At 25.4% G+C, this 24,371-nt stretch overlaps 1 protein-coding gene across 2 annotated transcripts in view; it reads left to right on the top strand.

The window, feature by feature from the left end:
- LOC100202624 (rab3 GTPase-activating protein non-catalytic subunit) overlaps positions 1-24,371 on the top strand; it is a 127,365-nt gene that overhangs the window by 33,541 nt on the left and 69,453 nt on the right. For both annotated transcript variants that reach the window (XM_065804764.1, XM_065804765.1), the window contains exons 11-13: positions 10,102-10,190; positions 12,111-12,194; positions 18,294-18,433. In XM_065804764.1, coding sequence (XP_065660836.1) covers positions 10,102-10,190; positions 12,111-12,194; positions 18,294-18,433 — 313 coding nt within the window. The remainder of the gene's footprint in view (positions 1-10,101; positions 10,191-12,110; positions 12,195-18,293; positions 18,434-24,371) is intronic.

Below are 24,371 nucleotides of genomic sequence, written 5' to 3' on the forward strand. Positions count from 1 at the left end.
AGTCTACTTATAAAAAGTATAGAAATACTGCATTCAACTTGTTTCTCAATGTAGCGGCTTTATCAGTCAAGATTGCATAGTTAAAAGTTTGATGGAAGGAGGTTTGACCATGATGGTAATTTGTTTGATCATGGATGGCAATTTTTCTAGTAGTAGTATTACTAGAAAAATGCTCAATAAGTTAATCTTATTCAGCAAAGCAGATTAACGTCACGAAAAGTTGTAAAGTTAGCTTCAGCTCCGAAAAATTTTCTTTTTTTAAATTTTTACTAATACATAACCATGGGCAAGCTTTCAATGATTTAATTGCTACTTTTTATTATATGGCTAACTGTCTGGACCGTACCATTTACTGATTACTGTACCATATACTGATTTTTTATATAGTTAATATTTTTTTATACAGATTTTAAAAAATGGCAGAAAATAAATCTTAGTTTTGAGTTAACCTACTTATAACTCATGTTGATACTTAAACTTTTTAGTTTGTAAATTTCTAATAATAAACTAATGTTGGATGCTTAATGATGCTTTAGATTTTTTTCTGATTCCATCCCTCGCTTTAATTATCAATTAATTTTTAAGAAATGTAAAATAGTTTTGCACATTTTTCTTACTTCATTAAAGAAAATTGTTTATTTTCCTTTAAGTGCGCAAACTAAATGATTATGTAAAGAAATTTGTTAGGATCCAAAAATGTGACTCTAACTGTTTTTATTTTTATTTTCATGTTGTAAGAAATTTTGAGAAATTAAAAAACCTGTTTATTAGATTTAGAAATATTTTTATATAATTATAATCTATAATATTATTAATTTATTAAGATTCCCGCTTATTCGACAGATGAGGTTAGTAGAAAGTAGTTTTAGTAAAAAAATAATCATTTTAAATAAGGAGCAGCTATTACTACTAATAATAATTAATTGAATAATTAATATAAACAAAAAAAAATTTTAGAAAATTGAAACAAAATTTATTAACAATTATTAAATAATATAATGAAAAATGTATCAAAATAAACCAAAAAGTCCATTTAACAATATCACAGCAGTGGGCATTGCACGATCCCCACTCTTTTTATAAATAAAATATGAAATATAATATGAAATATTTAAAAATGCTACAATAAAGTTTCCCTCCCCCTCCTCCTCAGAAAAAAACTACCATCCCTAAACAAGTTTATTTAAATATTAACAAAATATAACAATTCTCTTTTTTTTTCTGCTATACTGCATAGATACGCCAAATGATGAACTTAAAATAAAAAGAATTAATAAAATTATAAATATAAAATAAAAAAAACATCACATATAAAAACTGGAAATGGATTTACATGTTTTTTAGTCATTAAAGCAAAGAGTTCTGAAAAATCTTAAAAATATTTTTAACAATGGACACATTGAGAAGATACGCTATGCTTTCTATCAATAACATTGACTCATTTTCATACAATTAACTTTTATTCATTTTCTATAATTAACTTTTATTCATTTTCTATAATTAACTTTCATTCTTTTTTTTCATTCTTCTATAATTAACTACTCAATGTTTTACAATTCTAGAATTTAATGCCAAAAAATAACTGTGTAATAAAATAGGTTTTAAAATTTTTTTTACAAAATATGTGGCATTTAATAGTAAAACACCCACCGCTTATAAATTAAGTACATACAATATACAAATATGTATTGTAAATACATATACAAATATCAATAATATATTATAAATGGATATTACCAATAATATATTATAGTTTGTATAATATAAAAGATTATAAATTTAAGAACATATATAATAAATTTATAAAGAGTAAATTTTTAAATCAAAAACCTTTTTTTTTTTGTTAAAAAAAAAACAAAGCTTGCTAGGCAATTTAATTTTTTAACATTTTATTTTTTTATTTTATTTTTTAACATTATTTTAATTTTTATTGTGATCTAAGAAAAAGTGTAAAAAGTATTTTAAAAAAAACATCCTCTTAAATTTTTTACACATATAAAAGCATCATAGAATTAATAAAACAATTAAAAACAAATTATAGATATAAACTAAATTAATTTTTTTTTGAAACTCAATAAAAATATATAATTGATATTTAAAAACCTCAACTGGTTTGCTGCAACTGTACAAACACTATAATATGATAGAAGTATAAAAAATTTTGCTATATTTGTTTTAAAAATATTTTAAACATTTAAACTTCTTACAATAAAATTAAAATTTTAATAAATAAAATAATTTTATTTACAATTTTTTACTGCCTGTGGAACTCTAAGTATAATTAAAGATAAAATATTGTTTTAAATCCTTTATTTTATAAGTATATATATATATATATATATATATATATATATATATATATATATATATATATATATATATATATATATATATATATATATATATATATATATATTATATATATATGTGATTATAACTAGAGTTGCAAAAAAAACACGTTTTTTCCCTTTGCCTTTTTGACTTTTAATTTTTTTGGGTCAAAAAAAGGTGTTTTTGGGTTTTTTTTGTGTTGTTTTGCTTTTTTTAACAATTTTTCAGTTTTTATTTGGCACTAGATGTATAAACACCAATTTAAAATAAATTTTTAATAAAAAATTAGCTTTAAGTTAGTTATATATCTATTCATACTGTATGGAAATGTAAATTTGTCATATTGTACTAACAATTGTGATTGTAACTCTCATTATATATAGAAATTATTCTTATCCAATAAGAAAGTTACCATTTTAATTTTGATAATATAAATATATTAGTATATAATACCATGCAAATTTAATATCAGAATCTATCGAGATTGTTTACTTATTTGAACATTTGTATATTGTATAGTAATTTAGTCTTACATTTTTTGTTTGTTATATTTGTCAAAAAAAATGTATATTGCTAGTAGGCCCTTATAAAAAATAACCCTATACTGAACTTAATTTCAAGGAAAATTAAAAATTTTGAATTATTATTATTTACAGAGTTTCCCAGACCACCTTCATCTGATGATTTGTGATTTATTTATTTATAATTTATTTTTTTATCTGGATTTTTTTTTAATTACATGATTTATTTACCTGGACATTTTCATATAGTACTATATCAGAACACTTGCAGAATTTTTTTAACATGCTTTGTTTTTCAAGTTCAATTTTTAGACATAATCTTATGGCAAAAGGAATGTTTAACTTTTTCCATTTTGTTGATTTGGTTCAGAGGCTTAAATAAATGGGAGACTAAGGGTTTTTTTCTACCCCCTGTATGGAGAGCTTAATCATAATTGATTTCCAACAAGAAGAACAAAAAGAAATCACTCAATGATTTAAAGATATCCTTTCTCTTTATATATATATATATATGTATATATATAAAGATATTATGGTGTTTTAAATCCCTTTTAGACAGAAAATCACAACTCAGTGTTTTTAATATGGTGTGGTTATCTTTTGTGTTAATCTATTTTTAGATTCTATTGCAGAAAAACTCCAAATTTTATATCAAAAATAAAAAACATGAATTTCTATAATTTTTTTGATATCTTGATATTTAAAAATATTTTTTTTAAATGGACCTATATAAAATTTCACTTCATTTGAGTACGAAGTTGATCTTTTTAATATAAATATTTTTTAGACAATGTTAGGGACCTTAAGCTTAAGCATGAACTAAATATTGGGCAATTAAACTTAAATTAGACTTAAATTATTCACAAAAGATAACCACAGCACATAAAAATAACTGAGTTCTGACTTTTATCTAAAGGGAAGGGAAGAGGGGAAAGGGTTTTATAAATATATATATATATATATATATATATATATATATATATATATATATATATATATATATATATATATATATATATATATATATATATATATATATATATATATATATATATATATATGCAAACAACTATCATAATACTGTCAACATTTCAATATTATTAAATAGCAACCCTCTCACTGAGTCCTCTTTTTACATCTTCTTGGATTATTATGTAAACAAAATATACATCGATTGCTAAATTAGCATCTCTTTATCATTATCGTCATTTTCTTACCCCTGATTCCATTCTCTACCTGTACAAATCTCTTATTTGTTTCTGTATGTATTACTGTTCTCATATTTGAACTGTTCTTCTAATGATGCAAAAATGAATTGTAAACATAGTTGTAACCACTCTATCTGCAAAGCTTGAACCTCTTTCCCATAGTCGTAAAGTTGCATCTCTTTCTCTTTTCTACAAATTCACGGTTGCTGCTCAAAGGACTTATCATCTCTTGTTCCATCAACAAAAAATCATTCTCACTTGACTTGTCATTCAGCTAAGTCTCATTCATTTACTGTATCTGTCCCTGCATGTTTTAAAAACTTTTATTTGTCTAGTTCTTTTACCCGTATTTTAACGCTTTGGAACACTCTTTCATGTTCATGTTTTCTTGATTAATTCAACCTACTACTCTTTAAGTCTTCTGTCAACCATGCTTTTAAACTCTATTCTTTTTTTTCCTAGTAACTCTTAATAGTGGTTTTTGCAGTCTTGTTGGGAGTGAATCAGAATAAATAAATAAATATATGTATAAATATATATATATATATGGGTGTGTGTGTGTGTATGTATGTATATATATATATATATATATATATATATATATATATATATATATATATTATATATATATATATATATATATATATATATATATCAATTGTCAAATGTAATTAAATATAATAAATGTAAATAAACAATGTTTATTGTGTCAATATATAACACTAAAACCAATAAAGATAAAATTGAGGAAGATAAAATTGTCTAAGAAGTTTTCATACTGGACTGCTTCAACTGTGTTAACCTTCAAACATACCAAAATAAAATTAATTTCAGAATTATTTGTCCTATTTAAATCAGAAGTTAAAATATGAACTAAGATATTGTCATTAAAGTTAAGTTTAGTTACATAAATAATGAATTTTTAAATATTTCCCCAAAAAACCAAAAAATCGGACCTTTGTGCTTTTTTTCTAAAAAAAAACAACCATAAAAACAAGAACCAAAAAAATGCGTCACATCTCTAGTTTTAACCCTCTCTCAACTCTATAATTCCGAAACACGAACCTTGACAAACAAGGCCGCTACGCTGATAAACAAGTTGAGCGCGGTACCACCAGGGGCGTGGTGAAGATCGAACTTGGAACCTCTCGCTTATGAAGTGAGCGCTCTACCACTACACCACTACCACATTGTATATATTATATATATATATTATATATATATATATATATATATATATATATATATATATATATATATATATATATATATATATATATATATATATATATATATATATGTATATATATATATATGTATTATACATTATATATAAATATATATATATATATTATATATATATAAATATATATATATATATTATATATATATATATATATATATATATATATATATATATAAATTAAGTTTTTAAAATTGCTAAACTACACCACTACCACATAATATATATATATATATATATATATATATATATATATATATATATATATATATATATATATATATATATATATATATATATATATATTATATATATATATATATATATATATATATATATATATATATATATATATATATATATAGATATATTTAAAAAAAAAAAACTTTTTAAAAGTATGTCAACCTGGTACTCAAGTGTAGCAATATTATATAAAAATTTCAAAAATAATATTTAATTTAGAAAAATTTTAACTTATTTATCAAAAGTGTCATAAAAATACATAAAAAATGCATTTTTTTGTTTTTTGTTAAAAAACGTAATTTTATGTAATAAAACCAAAATTAACAATTCTATATTTGAAATCTATATTATTTTGAAATTTTTATATAATTTTGCTTCATTTGAGTACCAGGTTGACATAATTTTGAAAAAATTTTTTTTTGAAAATATTAGAGACCCATCAAATATTTGAGGGTCTTGAGAGACCCCTTAAAATACTTTTTATTCAAAAAAATTTTAAATCTAGTGTTTTTGTATTAGATAGAACACATTAAAATCAAAGATGGCTAAAATAAATGACATAAAATGTTAAAAATAGAATGCAGCTTATATTCAAAAGAACATCATCACCTAGCTCCACAAAGTTTATTAGGTGGTTAAAAAATATTTAATACAATTATCTACAAAAAAGATCGAAATAATTTTCAAACTGACATTATCTTTTTTTATTTTAGTATTCTAAAAAACAAGATAAAAAAAGTAACAAGGTTTATGTATTTTTAAATTGTATTATAGTCATATTATTACATATGTTAAATATGATTAGATAGACTGGTTATATGATTACATCATTAATATGATTAGGTAGACTGGTTATACGATTACATCATTAACATCAATATTAAGACATGTACCAGAAAAAATCTGCACGGACATTTGAAAGGATATTTATTTAACTATTGTATTTCGATATTGAATGTCATATGTATTTTGAAAGTACATATAATAATATTCTTAAATTTCTCTTATGAAAGTTTGTGAAGTTTTGTACATAAGAACGCACGCACTTTGTGTTTTACACTATATATCAGTTTTTGCACAGTCCGGCTGGACTTTCTCGGTAGCTCTAATCCATTTATTTTTGAAGTCTTTAATGTTTTTGGCTTCTTTTATATTGAACCTTAGTTTTCTTTTGACAAAAGCCTAATATCTTTCGATAGGACAAAGTTCAGGACAATTTGGTGGGTTGCAGTGTTTTTCAACGAAATCTACTTTATGTTCTCTAAGCCAGTTTAAAGTTGTCCCAGAATAGTGACATGATGCTAAATTGGACCAAAATAACAGGTTACCCGTGTGTGTTCTTAAAAATGGCAAAAGATGTTTCTTGAGGAATTCTTTTATTTATATTTTGGTGTTAATTGTTCCCGTAGTCACAAAACAAGAGCTTCTTTCACCACATTAACAAATTGCTTGCCAAACTAAGAATTTTTTAGCAAATTTTTGCATTCCAATGCATTTATAATTTGAATTCAGTTTCTTGTGATTAATTTCTGAATAATATTGGTGTCCTGGAAGAGATCGGAAAGATGCAGCACAATAAGTTTCATCATCAATAATCAAACAAGATTTTTTGGCACATAATTTTTTATAGAGCAGCTTTGAACAACTAATTGTGGTATTTTCTTGCTTTTCTTCATGACGAGGAACTTTTTTCTTTTTATAAGATTTATAGCCCCAATTTCTCTTCACTCTTTGTATAGTGGAAGTACTTGCCTTAAGTTTATTCGCTAAAGTTCGAACAGAAATCTCCAGTTTTCTGTCTCAGGCATCTTTCACTTTTTTACCAAGATCTCGTCTTAAAAAACATTTTTTTCTTCCACTTCCTGATTTCCTTTTAATTGTACCAATGTCCTTAAATCATTTTACAACGCTCTGCAATGTTCTCAAAGCAATCTGCAACTCTTTAGAAATTGTTTTGTTTCATACACCAGGAATTTGAATAAAAAAATGCAAAAAATTTTCTCTCTTCTTACCTTGATTTGATGACAGTTCAATTAGAACTAATTGTTTTAAATTAAGAGTTGTTAAAATTTTGAATAACACTAATACAATGACATTTTAAAACAATTAGCTATTTAAAATGATGCACGGCTTCCGTAAACTCCACATCAGAACACGCTCAGATTTTTTCTGGTGCATGCCTTAAAAAAATACATATATTATTACATCAAATTATCAAAACAATGCATTCAACAGCCTGTTTAGAAGTGTGCAATTGCCTAATAAGAATTAATTGGCTGAAATAAAACAATCCAACTTATTTATTTGGACACATACATTTCCATTTTATAAAAGCTTTTATAATTTAATTATATCATCCCAAATTTATGTCTAATCCTAACTATTAATTATAGGCAATTATGTATTATTACTATTATTATTATATATTATTATTGTATATTATAGATTTTTATACTTTTTTTTCTTCAAATGTTATTGTTCTATTAAAGTTGGTGAATTAAAATTATTACATATACGTGGTATAAGTCACGTAGATAAACGTGGTAAAAGTCACGTAGAGAAACGTGGTAAAAGTCACGTAGATAAACGTGATGAAAGTCACGCATTCATTTATGGTTTTTAATGACTATTTTTGTTTTATAATTGTCATGGGAATTTAACTTTGTATTTATATACGATTTTTTGTAATAAAAGAGAAGGTTGAAAAACGCTTAGATAGTTGTTTTTAATATATGTATATAAACGAATACAAGAATGCAACACGCTATTTCGGCTATTATGCCACCATTATTTGATGGCAACCATCAACGGTTAATCTGTCAACTGCGAACATATATTGCAGCAATGGACATTGACGAAGCGAAGAAAAAGACAATAACATTAACATGTTTTAATTGTGGAAAATTTGGACATTATGCACTGGACTGCGAGGCAAAATGCAAGAACTGTTCACACAATCATCGAGCCAAAGACTGCATCAAACCATTGCAAGGTTTAAAAGGAAAAGGGAGAATTTGGAAATAATGGCATCCAGTATTCTCCCGGAAACAGCGTTGCCATCATTAAAAGTTAAAATAAACGAAGAGATAGAAATAAACGAAGAGAAAGAAATAAACAAAGAGAAAGAAATAAACAAAGAGAAAGAAATAAACAAAAAGAAATAAATAAACGAAGATAATGAAATAAACGAAGAGAAAGAAAAAATCGAAGAGAGAGAAATAAACGAAGAGAAATAAATAAAAGAGGAGAAAGAAATAAACGAGGAGAAAGAAATAAACGAAGAGAAAGAAATAAACGAGGAGAAAGAAATAAACAAAAAGAAATAAATAAACGAAGATAATGAAATAAACGAAGAGAAAGAAATAATCGAAGAGAGAGAAATAAACGAAGAGAAATAAATAAAAGAGGAGAAAGAAATAAACGAGGAGAAAGAAATAAACGAAGAGAAAGAAATAAACGAGGAGAAAGAAATAAACGAAGAGAAAGAAATAAACGAAGAGAACGAAACAAACGAAGAGAAAGAAATAAACAAAGACAACGAAATAAACGAAGAGAACGAAATAAACGAAGAGAAAGAAATAAACGAAGAGAAAGAAATAAACGAAGAGAATAAAATAAACAAAGAAAACGAAGTAAACGAAGAGAACGAAATAAATGAAGATAACGAAATAAACGAAGACAACGAACAAAAGATAACGCGCCGGACGAATAATATAAGAGCCCCACAACGATTAGACTTATGAGTTAATTCACCAAGAGGGCATGTTCTATTAAAGTTGGTGAATTAAAATTATTACATATACGTGGTATAAGTCACGTAGATAAACGTGGTGAAAGTCACGTAGAGAAACGTGGTAAAAGTCACGTAGATAAACGTGATGAAAGTCACGCATTCATTTATGGTTTTTAATGACTATTTTTGTTTTATAATTGTCATGGGAATTTAACTTTGTATTTATATACAATTTTTTGTAATAAAAGAGAAGGTTGAAAAACGCTTAGATTGTTTTTAATATATGTATATAAACGAATACAAGAATGCAATAGTTATACTTTTAATATGTTTTATACTTCTTTTTCTCTTGGTGTTCTTTTTTTTACCAAGTGCTCTTTTTTTTCTATAGGTGTTTTTTTTTCATCTAGGTCTTTTTTTTATCATCTAGGTCTTTTTTTTTCATCTAGGTCTTTTTTTTATCATCAAGGTCTTTTTTTTTCATCTAGGTCTTTTTTTTATCATCTAGGTCTTTTTTTTTCATCTAGGTGTTCTTTTCTTTCTCTAAATTTATTTTTTTAATTTTTAGTTAATTTTTTTTTTTATAATTTTAGTTTTATCAACTCTTTACAATATAAAAATATAGTAATAGTATTTTAATGTAATAATAATAATAAAGTAACAATTTTATATAATAATAATAATAATAATAATAATAATAATAATCTTATACAGTATATAAAAAGTAAAAAAATATATATATAATAATATAATAATAATAGTATATAATATAATCATTGGTACTAATTATTTTTCTAAAGTCCTCAAAAATGTATTTTTTAGGGAAGCAGTCCTCCTATGATGTCAGATGTTGCCATTGCAGTTGCTACCAAGCTTACTTCAGCAGTTCTTTCTCCGTTTACTGCAGCAAAGTAAGTATTCTCTTGGAACAAAGAGATGTTACCATGGTTTTTAAGAATAAATGTTTTATTACATACTCATAACAAAAGTAAAATGGACAGTAAAAGTTTAATTTATTACTTTAAATGTTAATCATGTAATAAACAAGCCGTATATACTGGTAAAACTAATAATTTCAGATTATGTGTGTGTGTGTGTGTGTGTGTGTATATATATATATATATATATATATATATATATATATATATATATATATATATATATATATATATATATATATATATATATATATATATTTATATATATATATATATATATATATATATTATATTATATTATATTATATTATATTATATTATATTATATTATATTATATTATATTAGAATATTATTAAAGTACTATTATATTTGTAACATTACTTGGAGTTTCACGCTTTATGCTATCATCAGGCGTTACAAACAACCATAACAACAACAAAAATTATATACAAAAATGCAGTACAGTGTTAGCTTAGATGACGTTAAAGTTACAGATAACAAATTTGTTTTCATGGCGATGTTTCGATATTAGTTCATTTTGTTTATTTAATAGTTTCAAAGATGAGGTAATGATATGATATTTTTCCGTTAAACAAAGGTTACATGACTTTCTTCCAGGTTTAAAAGGTTCTGCCCTATTAGTAATCTTCTACGTAAGAATAGGATTTAAAAATTCCTTTTTTTCATTTCCCAAATATATTTAGAAAGTTCTGTGGCATTCAATATTTTTGTATTGAAAGGAGTTTTTATGTTTGTACTAGCGATCTTTAAAGGTGTGCTCTTTTAAACCAATATAATTTAAACCACTATCCTGTGGTGGTGTTTTTACATTGCAGATGTAAATTATAATTTTACCAAGACACATACCTTACAAAGGACATTGTGAAGGTTGCCGGCAGTTGTACGTTGGAACAATTGTGTTGGAATCATTAGATAATACTTTTTTTATTGTGCGAATTAATAATATTGGTGATGTTTGGAAGACAGCTATTATTGACTTTTAAATTATTCCAATTTTGCAAAACTTATGGTTTTTTGTAAAATGCTTTTCAATTAGACTTAGAAAATTTTTTGCAACGTTAATTTTTACATTTTGAGAAAATGAAGGATTAAACCAAATAATGTTTCATGATCTTGATTTAGGTTTTGATGAGGCGAGATTTTTTTGGAAAGTAATTTTTTCATTATACCCACTTGCTACTAATACATTGTTATTAAACGATGTCGCTCTATCAACTTCCTTGCTAGATGAAATGTTGCTAATGCCGTTAGATATCATAGTTAGATTTAATAATACTAGGGGATGGTTAGAATTTACGTTGATGTATAATGGGTGGTCACCTGGTTTTCTGTATGGCTGGAAAGTATTTTCTATCAGGTTGAAGGTAATTGTTCATTCATTATTTATCTTTTTAAGGAGAAATTTAATCTAAAACTTACTATAAAAACCAACTTAAAAATTGTAAACTTTCTCGATGTTACCATCACTATGTCCTTTTCAAGGTATGTGACTTAGTAAAAATATAATTTACATGGTTGTTTGTAACGTCTGATGATCGCATAAAATGTAAAACTCCAAGTAATGTTACAAATTTAAGTGTACTTTGTTATTATTCTAATATATACTTGCTCTACTTTTTCATTGAGCACTGTTTACCGAAGAATTACTTTTATTACTGATATATATATATATATATATATATATATATATATATATATGCTTATATATATAGATATATATACATACATATATATATATATATATATATATATATATATATATATATATATATATATATATATATATATATATATATATATATATATAGATATATATATAGATATATATATGTATATATATAATAAATACTATTTTAAAATCTTGTTTATAGAGGTTGGTGGGGAGCTACACAAGAAAAAAGTACAAAAGAACCTGCAAAACCAAAAGTTGAGATTGGTACAAATCTTTCTAGCAGGTTATGGTTTTTATGATACTATATTTTACTGTATAATTGAATTTTGAACAACTTTTTTTCTATATGTATATATATATATATATATATATATATATATATATATATATATATATATATATATATATATATATATATATATATATATAAACTAATTTAAAACATCAGATAACTAAATCTCAATACTAAATAATTTATTTGAAATTTTTGCCGGATTATAGGCACCGGCATCATCTGCGTATAATATAATATAATTACAAAAATTGTGACCGTTAAATAACAACAAAAATTTTTTTATTCAAATTTTGATGTCACCTTTATTTTATTATTATATCACTTAAAATCAAAAAATCAATTTATATTTTTAAAAAAATGCGAAAAACATAAGTTAATTCCGAAATTTTTAGGAATCAATTGTCCTGTAAATTCAAAGAAAGCAAGAAGTATTATTTTTCGTTTTAGATTTAAACTTTTATACAAACTTAGTTTGTATAAAAAATGATTCTAAAAGACGATACTTTAATCTTATTAATATTAATAAAAACCTCGAGAGAGATCTTAAAAGTAAAACTAAAGACAAAGACTATAATCAAGTGATATTTATCACTGAAAAAGCTCGTGAAAATATGTTTATAAAATCTAAAGAACGGCTAATTAAAAAGTTTAAAATACTTCAAAGTGAATTCAATTACAACAAAAGTAATAAAAAATCAACAAAATACACTAAAAACGCGATTTTAAATCTTTGTGATACCAAGATACCTGAAAATCAAATCGATCTTCTGAATCTTGGTCCACACTTTGTACCTTTCCTTGAAACCTATACCTTACATGGACATTATTACAACAACTGAATCGCCTGCCTTAAAACTCGAATATAATAAAGAAGTTGAAAAAGCACAAGCCTTAAGGAAAAATGTACTGAGAGAACTTAAAATGGGCAAAAAAATTTATCATAATCTAACGAGAGATCAAAGAAAAGCATTTAAAGAAATTCATCAAAACAAGAAAATTGATATTTATCCATTTGATAAAGGAATAGGATTCGTGAGAATAGAACATGATAAAGCAATTGAAAAAATTAGAGAACAGATTGGCCTAACAAAAATTATTAGTATTGATCCCACTCTAAGTTATGCAATTAAAATAAAGTCTTTCCTTTCGAAGCTTAACAAAAAGCGACGTTTTTTTAAAGATAAATATGAAAGCATATATCCGAGTGATCCTGTTCCACCACGTTTATATGGGCTAATTAAAGCTCATAAACAAGACAAATCTTATCTGATGAGAGTCGTTGTATCAACTATTAGCACACCTTGTTATGGAATTTCAAACTACTTGGTTAGAAGAATACAACCGGTTTTAAATGAAAATCCTATTAAGTTAAAAAATTCAAAAGACTTTATTAACAAAACTAAGTCGTGGTTAATTGACAAAGATGAAATACAGGTATCTTTTGATATTGTGAACTTATACCCATCAATACCATTAAAAGAAGCAACTTTAGTACTTTTGGATCAATTAAATAAAAGTGTTTCTTACAAAAACTTAACTAAGCTTACTTTAACTGAAACAAAACAACTGATTGAACTTTGTTTATTTCGTTGTTATTTCTTGTGGAACGTTGAGATTCATGAGTTGGAGAATTCAGGCCCAATTGGATTGTCTTTTGTGGTTGTTTTGGCTGAATCTTTTTTACAATACCATGAGTAAAAAGCAATAAAAATGGCAATGATAATGATTCCTTCAATTGATATTAAATCCTTTTATAGATATGTAGATGATAGCCACGCTAGGTTTTCTAACTTAAAGCAAGCAGAACAGTTCCAAACAATCCTTACTAGACAATATCCTTCTTTAAAATATACTATTGAAGTTGAAAACAAAAATAAGGTACTTAACTTTTTGGTTATAACTGTTATTAATAATACATATGGAAAATATGAGTTCAAGGTTTACAGGAAAGATGCTATAACCAATATCCAAATCAAACCTCATTCTGATCACAATCCCAAAATTTTAAAAGCAGTATTCAACGGATATATACACAGAGCATACTCAATATGCAGCAAAAACCATTTAAACGATGAGATAAATATTTAATTCAAGTGTTTGCTGAAAATGGGTACGATGAAAAAATGCTTAAAGATATTTCTTATCACGTTCGAAAAAAGCGTTTAGCAAATAAAAATGAAACTCTATCAAACTCTAATAACCTTCCTACAATTTCTTTACCATGGATACCAAGAATATCTCCCAGACTTAGAAGAATATTCAGAAAAGCTGGTTACAGAACTGTTTTTAAGTCAAATGGTAACCTAAAAATGCTATTAACGTCTAGAAATAAATCAAAATTACCACGCAACAGCCAAACTGGAACCTATTTAATTAAGTGCAAATGCTCCAAAGTATATGTCGGTGAATCGAAACTTTAAATAAGAATGAGGGTTCAACAACACCAAAAATTTTTGACTGAAGGCAAGTTAAACCAGTCTGCATTAGCTTTGCATAAAGTAAATTGTGATGAGGATATTGAATGGGATAGGGCAGAAACACTTAAAGTTGAGGATAAAAAATTTGAAAGAAAAGTCCGTGAAGCCTTGGAGATACAAAAACATCAATGTACTCCAATGTACGGTAGTATTAATTTGGACAATGGACAATATGTTAAAACAAATTTTTGGACTTCATTTTTTTCATACTTAAGAAAAAGAAGCCATTATAAAGGTGACATCAAAATTTGAAAATAATTTTTGTTGTTATTTAACGGTCACAATTTTTGTAATTATATTATATTATATGCTGATGACGCCAGTGCATATAATCTATATATATATATATATATGATGCCGGTGCCTATAATATTTATATATATATATATATATATATATATATATATATATATATATATATATATATATATAAATTATGTTAGTGTATTTTACAAATAGACAAATAAAGTGCTCAATGTTCTTAAAGAACAGAGCAATAATAAATTAGTAAAAAACACTTATTTAACTTTTTTCTTCAACTTATCAGGAAGAGTTCCTCAGATCATCAGGAACTTTTCCTGGTTATCCAGCAATGGTGAAAAAAGTTAGATAAGTGTTTTTAACTAATTTATATATATATATATATATTTTTTGATATGGAACCACACAGGGATTTATGTTTTTCAAAGAAAATAAACTAAGATTTTGTTTTCATCTGTTGAATTTTTAGGACTTAAATACAATCGTAAAATTGTATTTGCAGTTGTTAACCACCTGGAGTGTGACATAGTTTCAGGTTCACGAACAGATAAATCTTCAGAACAACTGCCTGATTTAATAGCAGAACTTATGCTAAACAATAACTGCTGACCTTTGTCTAAAATTTTGTGGTCATTTTCTGGAGTTTTACAATTGACACCGACAAATTTTACCACTGATAATTTTTCACACTTATCAAGCTGCATGTTGATTGAACCACTAAACAATTTTAGATATGTCTTTTCTTCACCTGACCTTTGAAACAAATAACAAAATGGCAGTTAGTTGAAGTGTAACAGGCAAACTCCCCACATTAGTCTTTCTACATATTTTGCAATTGTGTGAATAACATCAGTTTTTCCATCTTGTCTTAGTAACAGTACCATCACATCCGATTATGCCTGATTATTCTTGAAATCAAAACCCAGCTATATTCAAATATGAAATAATGCTACAGGCAATATTTTCAGCTGACCCAGTAGGGAGTGAAACTAACCTGGTGTACACGGAATGTGGCTCTTGGAAAATTGAGTAATGTTCCTCTTTTATAGTTCTTCAAAACGGTTTTGATTTAAGTTTTTCAACCACTAAAGTTTTGTTCTTCCTGCCATCAAAATATAGTCTTGATTTGTTTGTATGGTTTGAGCATGATTGATGCAACAATAAATTATAACCCGGGAGAGTTCTTTTGTGTTCAGCAAACTTTTTAAGTTTCTTTTGTGTCAACATTTCCAATTTTACCAAAGCCATACATTTTTGGAAGCATAAAATTTTAGTTTAATAATTGGTATTTTCTTTACTTTTTCACATAAAGGTAATTGAAGCAGAATACTTGCATTCACAAATTATAGTGATCATTTTAAATTTGCAATATAATGTTATTTTACACTTACACGCAAAACGCCAATACATTAAACAGTAATGATAATTTTTTTTTTTAATTTCTTAATCTCTTTTTGAACTTTTCTTTTTCTTTATCACGCTTAAAGGATTTCATAAGATTACGATAACTGTCATGTTATCCCTTTATCAACTGAACAACTCTGTAAAACATTATGTGGGTATTGAAACTTATCAAACACTCTATTAGATAATTTAACTCCCCTGTTGTTTGATTTTAAAGCAAGTTTATAATTTTCATAAAAACAACACTTTAAAACATCTTCATAATTTCAAGTCACCAAATAATGGGCAGTTAAATTCGCTATGAGTAATTTTTGAAAAAAAGTCATTAGAGATTTGTTAATATTATCCAATAATCAAAATAAAAATATATTAAAATGAGTTGTTATGGCAGAAAACACACCAAGTTGCAGTGCATTGTGGGAATACTATAATGCAAACTTTTTTTACAAATATTCTAAAAAGCAAATATTGCTTTAATTATTTAAATATGATGCACTAGATCCAGGCCTAAAATATTTAATTTTTTTCTTTTATCTTTAGGAATCCTATAAGCAAGCTTTTTGCAATATACCAAATCAAAAAAAAACTTATGATGTTATAATGAAATAGCCATTTGTGAAAGCTTCAGTCAAGAGCTACTCTAGAAAAATAATTTGGGCGGCAGTAATGATGATACATGGATGGAAACATTGTTAAATAAAGGCATTTTTTTGAAATTTACCAATATAAAAAAAGTCCTTAGCTTTTGAATTTGAGCAGCACCAAAAACTCGCCCAAATAGGTTCAACACTTTCAAAAAGGGTCTAGAATAGCCCCTTTTAGTATATATTTCTATTGAAAGTTTTTTCATAATAGATAATTATTCAGGAATTACCTTTTTAAGGATATTTCCGGAATCCCAGATATTTCTTTAAAATTTTATTTTTTCCAGATATCCAAATAGTTTTCTGGAAACACAAGTTGAAAATTTTTTTTTTGAAACTTTTCATCAAATAATTAAAACAGTAAAGATATTGCTCATCAATCTCTCAATATTTTCTCTATTTTTTATTTATATACACTATATTTAGTTATATTAGGCATTATTTGTACAACTAATTTTTTTCTTATTTGAATGCGTATGTTTATTATAATTATTTTGATTATTTCACATAAAAAAAAATCTAGTGTAATTTAATCTAATAGTTTTTTATATAAACTAAATTAATTTATAAACTCTATTTAATTTAGTATTGAAATACTTATCTTTTATATAAAATATGCCAAAATCTAAATACTCAGTCGATAGTCAGGGATGCAGAGTCCCAAAAGGACTCCGGCTTTATATCTCTATTTTTTTCAGGTTTGTAGTGTCCACAAGCTTTAAACATGTTTGTTGAAAAATGATTGTTCCTCTTACCTAAAAGTATTAATTATTTTTCCTATTTTAAGTCCATAAATTTTTAAATATGTTTACAGCTTCTGGATACCAAAAACTAGGAAGATGTGACTTTTAAATCTTATGTCTTTTTTGGGACACTGCATCTTTAATATATGTACACTCCACTGTGACTACGGCTATAACAGTGGGTTTATTTACACATTAATGCATTTTTTCTATGAAACTTTAAAAACAAAAATAAAAATGATAAACGACAGTAATAGTTAAAAAATAAAAAAACTACGTCAAAAATAAACTTTGAAAAAAAAATTTGTATTAAAAAAAAAAAATCTCTATAAGGCTTTGAACCCACAACCTCGTCAGCCGCATTTCAAAAATTTATTATTATATCATTCATAGCACTACACCACTGATTTTCTTAATCAAAAAATTAAAATATTGAAACATTTGTTGCATCCAAATAATGTTTATATTATGTGTAAGCGCTCATTATCCATGATTCTTAAAAAGTTATCTGTTTTTTTTATTTCAGAATTTTAAAATTTTTTTTTGTTGGTATTTTAGATATTTTTTACGGGATAAACGTCGCTGTTCTGAGAACATTGTGGTGGCACCTATCGGTAAATTAGCTGTTGTGAATGATGCATTCAATAGAGTCTTGCTTTTCGATACACATAGTGGATTGGTAATTAGAATGTGGAAAGGTAAGTTTTTTTCTAAATTGTAAATAATTTTTCTTATTTCCAATTTGCTTGATTCAGCTAAGCAAATAGAAAAAGAAAATCATAAACTTATATATATTTTTCTTTGTTACAGTTGGAATGTAACTAAGATATAAATTTGTTTTAAAGTTTGCTGTCAAGAAGTTTTCAAGAAACATTACACTCTAAAATCTCAAAAAATTATTCTGGAAACATAAATAGAAAAACTATTATAAAAAGAAAAAAAAAAAGATTACAAAGTAATTTTTTTTTTGAGTCATTAAATAATTTAGTTGTACTTAGTACTAATTTTTTTTTTAAGTTTTCTGTTGAAGGTACAAAAAATGTCAAAAGATGATTTCATTGCCATAATTATCTTCATCGTCATTTTAACATCTATTTTACCATGATTGTACAGGTTGAGTGGTTTCCAGTGATGATTTTAACATCTTTTTTTTCCATGATTGCACAGCTTGGGCAGTTTTCAATGATGATTTTAACATCTCATTTTTTATGATTGCCCTAAACATCTTTTAACTGGATTTAAAATATTTTTTAATGAAAATTTTTTAGGGGTTGCTAAGGACTTTTAAACATCAAAAAGGTCCATAATATTATTTAAAATTTTTTTTGCTTTGAAGTATATCTTGTTGTTGTTGTTGTTGTTGTTGTTGTTGTTGTTGTTGTTGTTGTTGTTGTTGTTGTTGTTGTTGTTGTTGTTGTTGTTATTGTTGTTGAGTCTCAAAAGAAGCGAAATAAAATAAAAATTTTTTAAAAATTTATCATTTTATAAAAAATATTTTAAAAAAATTGTAATCAAAAGGTTTTGTAAAAATATATATATTTCGTTTTTAGTTTAAAAAATGCCATTTTCTAAGCAGCAAAATCTGAAAAAGTAATTTTTTTACAAAATTATGATTGTTATTTGAAACTTTTTTATAATTTTTTTTGTTTTCTTTGATACCCAACATGATAGTATTAGGTACCTGTCTGATGTTTAACTGACTGACCCCTAGAAAGACTTTTTAATAAAAAATTTTGAAAATTTAGTATTACTTTATTATATACAACACATTTAACAGTTGAGAGCAGACATTTTCAAAAAATGTTGTGATTTTGTGAATTTTAAGAGCCACTCCATTGCACAGGATGAGTGGTTTCCAGATATATGACAGTTATATCAACGTTTTGACAACTTTCACTATGTTATCAAAATATATATATTTTTTTAAATTTTAATTTCAAATTTCATTTCAAATTCATTTTCTTTTTGCCAAAGTTTTTGGCAATGGAGAATATCTCTTAATACAGTCTTTATTACACATGCACTATACTATTTATTATATATTTTTTATCTTATATACTTTTTATTTATTAGTTAACTTGTGATATAACTTTTAATAAAATATAAAAATATAAATATTTATCTTCTATTAATAAGGGGCTTGGCAATGAATGGCACTGAATTTGTCTTCTTCTTTCCCCAGCCGTGTATTTACATTTTATAATAACTATATAACTTATAAACTTTTCTTTATTGTAAAATGCATAATATTAATACAATTATTTTTTTCCTTGTAAATGCTTGTTGTCCATTTTTTTGTTCTAATAACTTTCTTTAACATCAAGTTTTCTTTGCTCGTCCGCATATGCTTTTAGTTTCTGTTTGGTTGGTCAATGCAAATAATCACAACAAATTTTTATGAAGTTCCACTGACAATTGAAATATAACACCAAATTAAAACCAGCATATGAAGAGGATTATATTGACACGCCATGATAGTGAAACACTATAATATAAATTTTGCTATTAATTCTTAGTTAAGTAAATTAAAGTTTTTTAAGAATAATAATTTAAATTTACCTAAAAAAAGATTTATTGTCAAAAAAGTTTTATTGTTCTTGTTATTTTTATTTTTAAAAAAATGTTACCTTGTTGTCAACTTTGTTAGGGAGAACAGAAAACTACAAATGTTAGCAGGAAATTTGTAAAATGTGGAACACTAAAAGATCTCGAAGTAAAATTCTGCAAATCAATTCAAATTGTATTATGCAAACATGTATTTATGATAAGACACCATTTTAGAAGGTGAAAAAGTTTTAAAAAAACAAGTAATGTGAACAAAGCTGTCACTCATATTGCTTTTTCTAAGAACTATGTATGCAAGAATTTCAATTTTCAAATTTTGGAACAAGTAACAGGCAATCTATGTTGCAAACAGGAGTAACTATAAAATGGATGGACATCATCTAAAATTATATCCAACTCTTTGAGACACAATCCTATTTCCACATAGGTGCATCACAAGTTTGTGCTAATGGATTTCAAATTAGAAATGTAGTTCTTTTTTTTTTTTTTTTTTGCTGCAATGCACAGTGGGCCAGTAGGTGGACAAAATGGGTAAAATTTTAGTTGTCTAATCTTGATATCTTATTTAATTTTAGTATCTATACATATTAGGAGAAATTTATTGATAATTTATTTATACTAAATTCCTTAGTTACCTGAACTCTAAGCATTTGAATATTGAAATTCAAAAGAAAAAAAATTATAAATAAGTATTTTTGGTGACATTGATGTTGTGTAGTATTTCAATTACATCTGCGTTTTTAAAACAAAAAATTAGTACATGTTATTTTAGAGTATTTAGAGATAGGAAAAACCAGTGTGTAAAATAAATTTGTCATAGCATGTTATCTCAGTTATATTTTGAAAATCACAGATTAAAAAGCAAAATCTTTAAGAAATTTTATTTTTTTGCTGCACTATAACTAATAATTGCCACAATTTGCTATGTGCTGTTTTATATTTATTTAAGCTATATGATGTTTCAATTGAGTTTTAATTGATTGCTTGTCCCCTTAAATTCCTGTTCAGATTTTATATATGTTTTAACTTGGTTGATATGGTACTAAATTTTGCATAGCAACAACTCATTTTTACATTAATATTGTTTTAACAGTATTAAAGTAAGGTATTAGAATACCTTACTTTGCTTAGCATAGCAACAACATATTTTTGGTAGTTGTTAGTAATTTAATTAACACTACCAGTAATTTAACTAACACTACCAGTAATTTAATTACTTTTAATTTTAATTACTAACACTTATAGTAACTTAATTACTAACAAGAATTAGTAGTCCACACAGTATATATAGCATTAAACTTTTAAATACAAAATATTTGTTACAAGAATCATGTAGATATGGTTTTATCAAACTCAGACATTCCTAATTTTCTCCAAAAGAACAGTCTTGGTATATTACAAAACAAAATATTACTAAAGATATATTTAAATTTATTTAGCCAAAATTTGCTGAATTTAAAGACGTTGATTTTAGACATGCTGTTCAATGATTTGTTTACTTGTATAAAAAAAAAGTAGAAATCTGCTAACTATACTGTCAAAAACTTTGAAAAGAAGTTTGTGAATTGGCTTAATGAATATTCAATTGTCAGAAAAAAAGACAATGAACCAATTGCAAGAAGACGTGGTCGAAAACCAGTTGCATTTGATGATAGTTCTACTAAAACTAAAAAACAGCGCGTATCTTGCTCAATTGAATCTCATTCCTCCGATGAATTATTTTTGTTGCTAATAAAAAATTTAGAGATGAATCTATTGATTTTTTGAGATGATTTTGCACATTCCATATAAAAAAGAAACAAGAAAATGGCAAGCAAGATCTAAGGAACACAATAAAAAGGCATCTGTAGCTAAAAAAAAGATTCAGACTGATTTTATGAACAAAATGGGACTTGTTGATTTTCCTAAAAGTGGTGGTTCTGGAACAAGCAACAATGGCAATACCTCAAGGCGTGTTTTTGCAGCATATGAAAAAACAGCTGAAATTCTAGGTATTGACCAAAACCTTAAATTCAGACTTTACATTATCTTGGTAACACTCTCTTTAGGATATGAAATAGGCTGCTTCAGCCAAAAAACATCCAAAAGAGCAACATACTGATCAATAGACTCCTAGTTTCCAGTGATCCAAAACAAATCATAAAGCATTTTCTTCAGATGTTTTACAATTACTTAAATGATCTTCAAATGATATTATTGTTTTATAACTTTTTGATGTAATTTAAAATTGACAATGTTTTCTTGCACTATTTTTTGTTTTTAATATTCCTAAAACATTATTTACCTAAATACTCAATTGTTATTCAATATAGGGGGGTCAAAAATCCGATAAAATTTATTTAAAAATCAATTTACCACTTTGTAACTAAGAAGAGTATCTAGTAACTAAGCAATATAAGTATCCATAGCAACTAAATTATCTCTTTTATAATAATTGTGATCTCATTGGTACTCTGCCAAATGGTATATTGGTACCAAGTTTAGTGAGTATAGCACTTGTAAAATTTCTGCAGATAATGAAATTATGTTGTTGCTAAGCAAAATAAATGTATCCATAGCAACAAAATAAAAAAATATTACCTTCATAAAAAGCGCAGACATCATATTAGTACTCATGCTATTTTTAGTGAATATATCCCTAATATTAAATTAGTAATATGTAATGAATTTTGTCAAGTAAAAGTTAATTCTGGCTAACTGTGCAATGCAGAACGAAAGCGAAATTTTTTCTTATTATATACACAATGCAGAACAAAGCGAAATTTTTTCTTATTATATACACAATTTAGAATTTCAATTAGCCAGTTGGAACATTTTTAAAAGCGAACATTGCAAGGGAACACTATATGCTATAGCAGGATCTGTGAAGCATCAGGCAGATGCTTCACAGATCCAAAATTGCTTCTTTTGACTCAAGATGTTTTAAAATATTAAAGGCAAAAACTATGAAATTTCATCAGCTGCACACAGATAAAAAGTTTAGTGTTCTATTTCAAAATTTCTTCTGTGTGCTGCAATGTTTGCATTAATATATCTTTCCCATAAGCACTAGTATGATTAATTTTTTTTGTATTTTAATATTTTGGCAATTTTGTTTTTCTTATAATAATTCTAACTTTTTCAGAAAATTGTGTGATGCAACAAATCTTTATTAATAAATATCGTTTGAGTTTTTCAAATTTTTTTTTTTAAAGTGCAAAATTTGAACAGTGATAAAAATATGAATGTCACAGCATTTTTACCAAAAAAACCCATAGGATGTAAATGATCATAGATTTCAGTGACTTATTAACAATATTATCAATCTAGGTCAATTCAATAAAAATTTGACTATCTCATAGATTGAAGCAAATAATAAAGCAAGCAATCATCACAAAAATTATTAAATGAATGATTTACTTAATCTAGTTGAGGTGACCATGGAACCAATTTCAATATAATCATTTTATGGAAAGAAACACGTATCAAAACTTCCAGAAGATGCAAAATGCAAGTATTTGCTGCGTAGTCACAACTCAGTCATTACTGTCAACCCAAAACCCATATTGGGTAAACTGTCCCATAGAAAAACACATATACTAAATAAGAAATTTTAACATGATATTGTGAGATAAGAAATTTAGAAATTAATAACAGACAATGCTGAAGTTTGGGTTTCAAATTTAAAAATATATATATATTCAAATTTAAAAATATATGTATTTTCAAAGAAATTTAGTTTCAGTCATTTTATAAATGTTTTCTAAATATTTTTAATATATCAATGTAGATTTCTAGTTATTTAAAAATGTTTATATCAAGTATATATTATGAGAAGAAGCCTCATAATTTAAAACCAAACTTGGTATTCGAGTAATGGAGTGTATAGTATTTGTACACTAAAAAATTTCTTACTGGTTTTTTAGAAGATGTTTGTAAAATGATCTTGTTTGTAAAGACAATTCTGTTCCGCACATGTCTAATGATGAAACTATACATATTTACCAGCATTTTACAGTGCAGACTTTTTTTTCATACAAAATCAGTTGTTTCAAAAGCGTTTAATGAGAAATCGACACACTAATGAGGTAG

The sequence above is a fragment of the Hydra vulgaris genome, chromosome 09, assembly GCF_038396675.1.
Source record: "Hydra vulgaris chromosome 09, alternate assembly HydraT2T_AEP".
NCBI classification, from domain to species: domain Eukaryota; kingdom Metazoa; phylum Cnidaria; class Hydrozoa; order Anthoathecata; family Hydridae; genus Hydra; species Hydra vulgaris.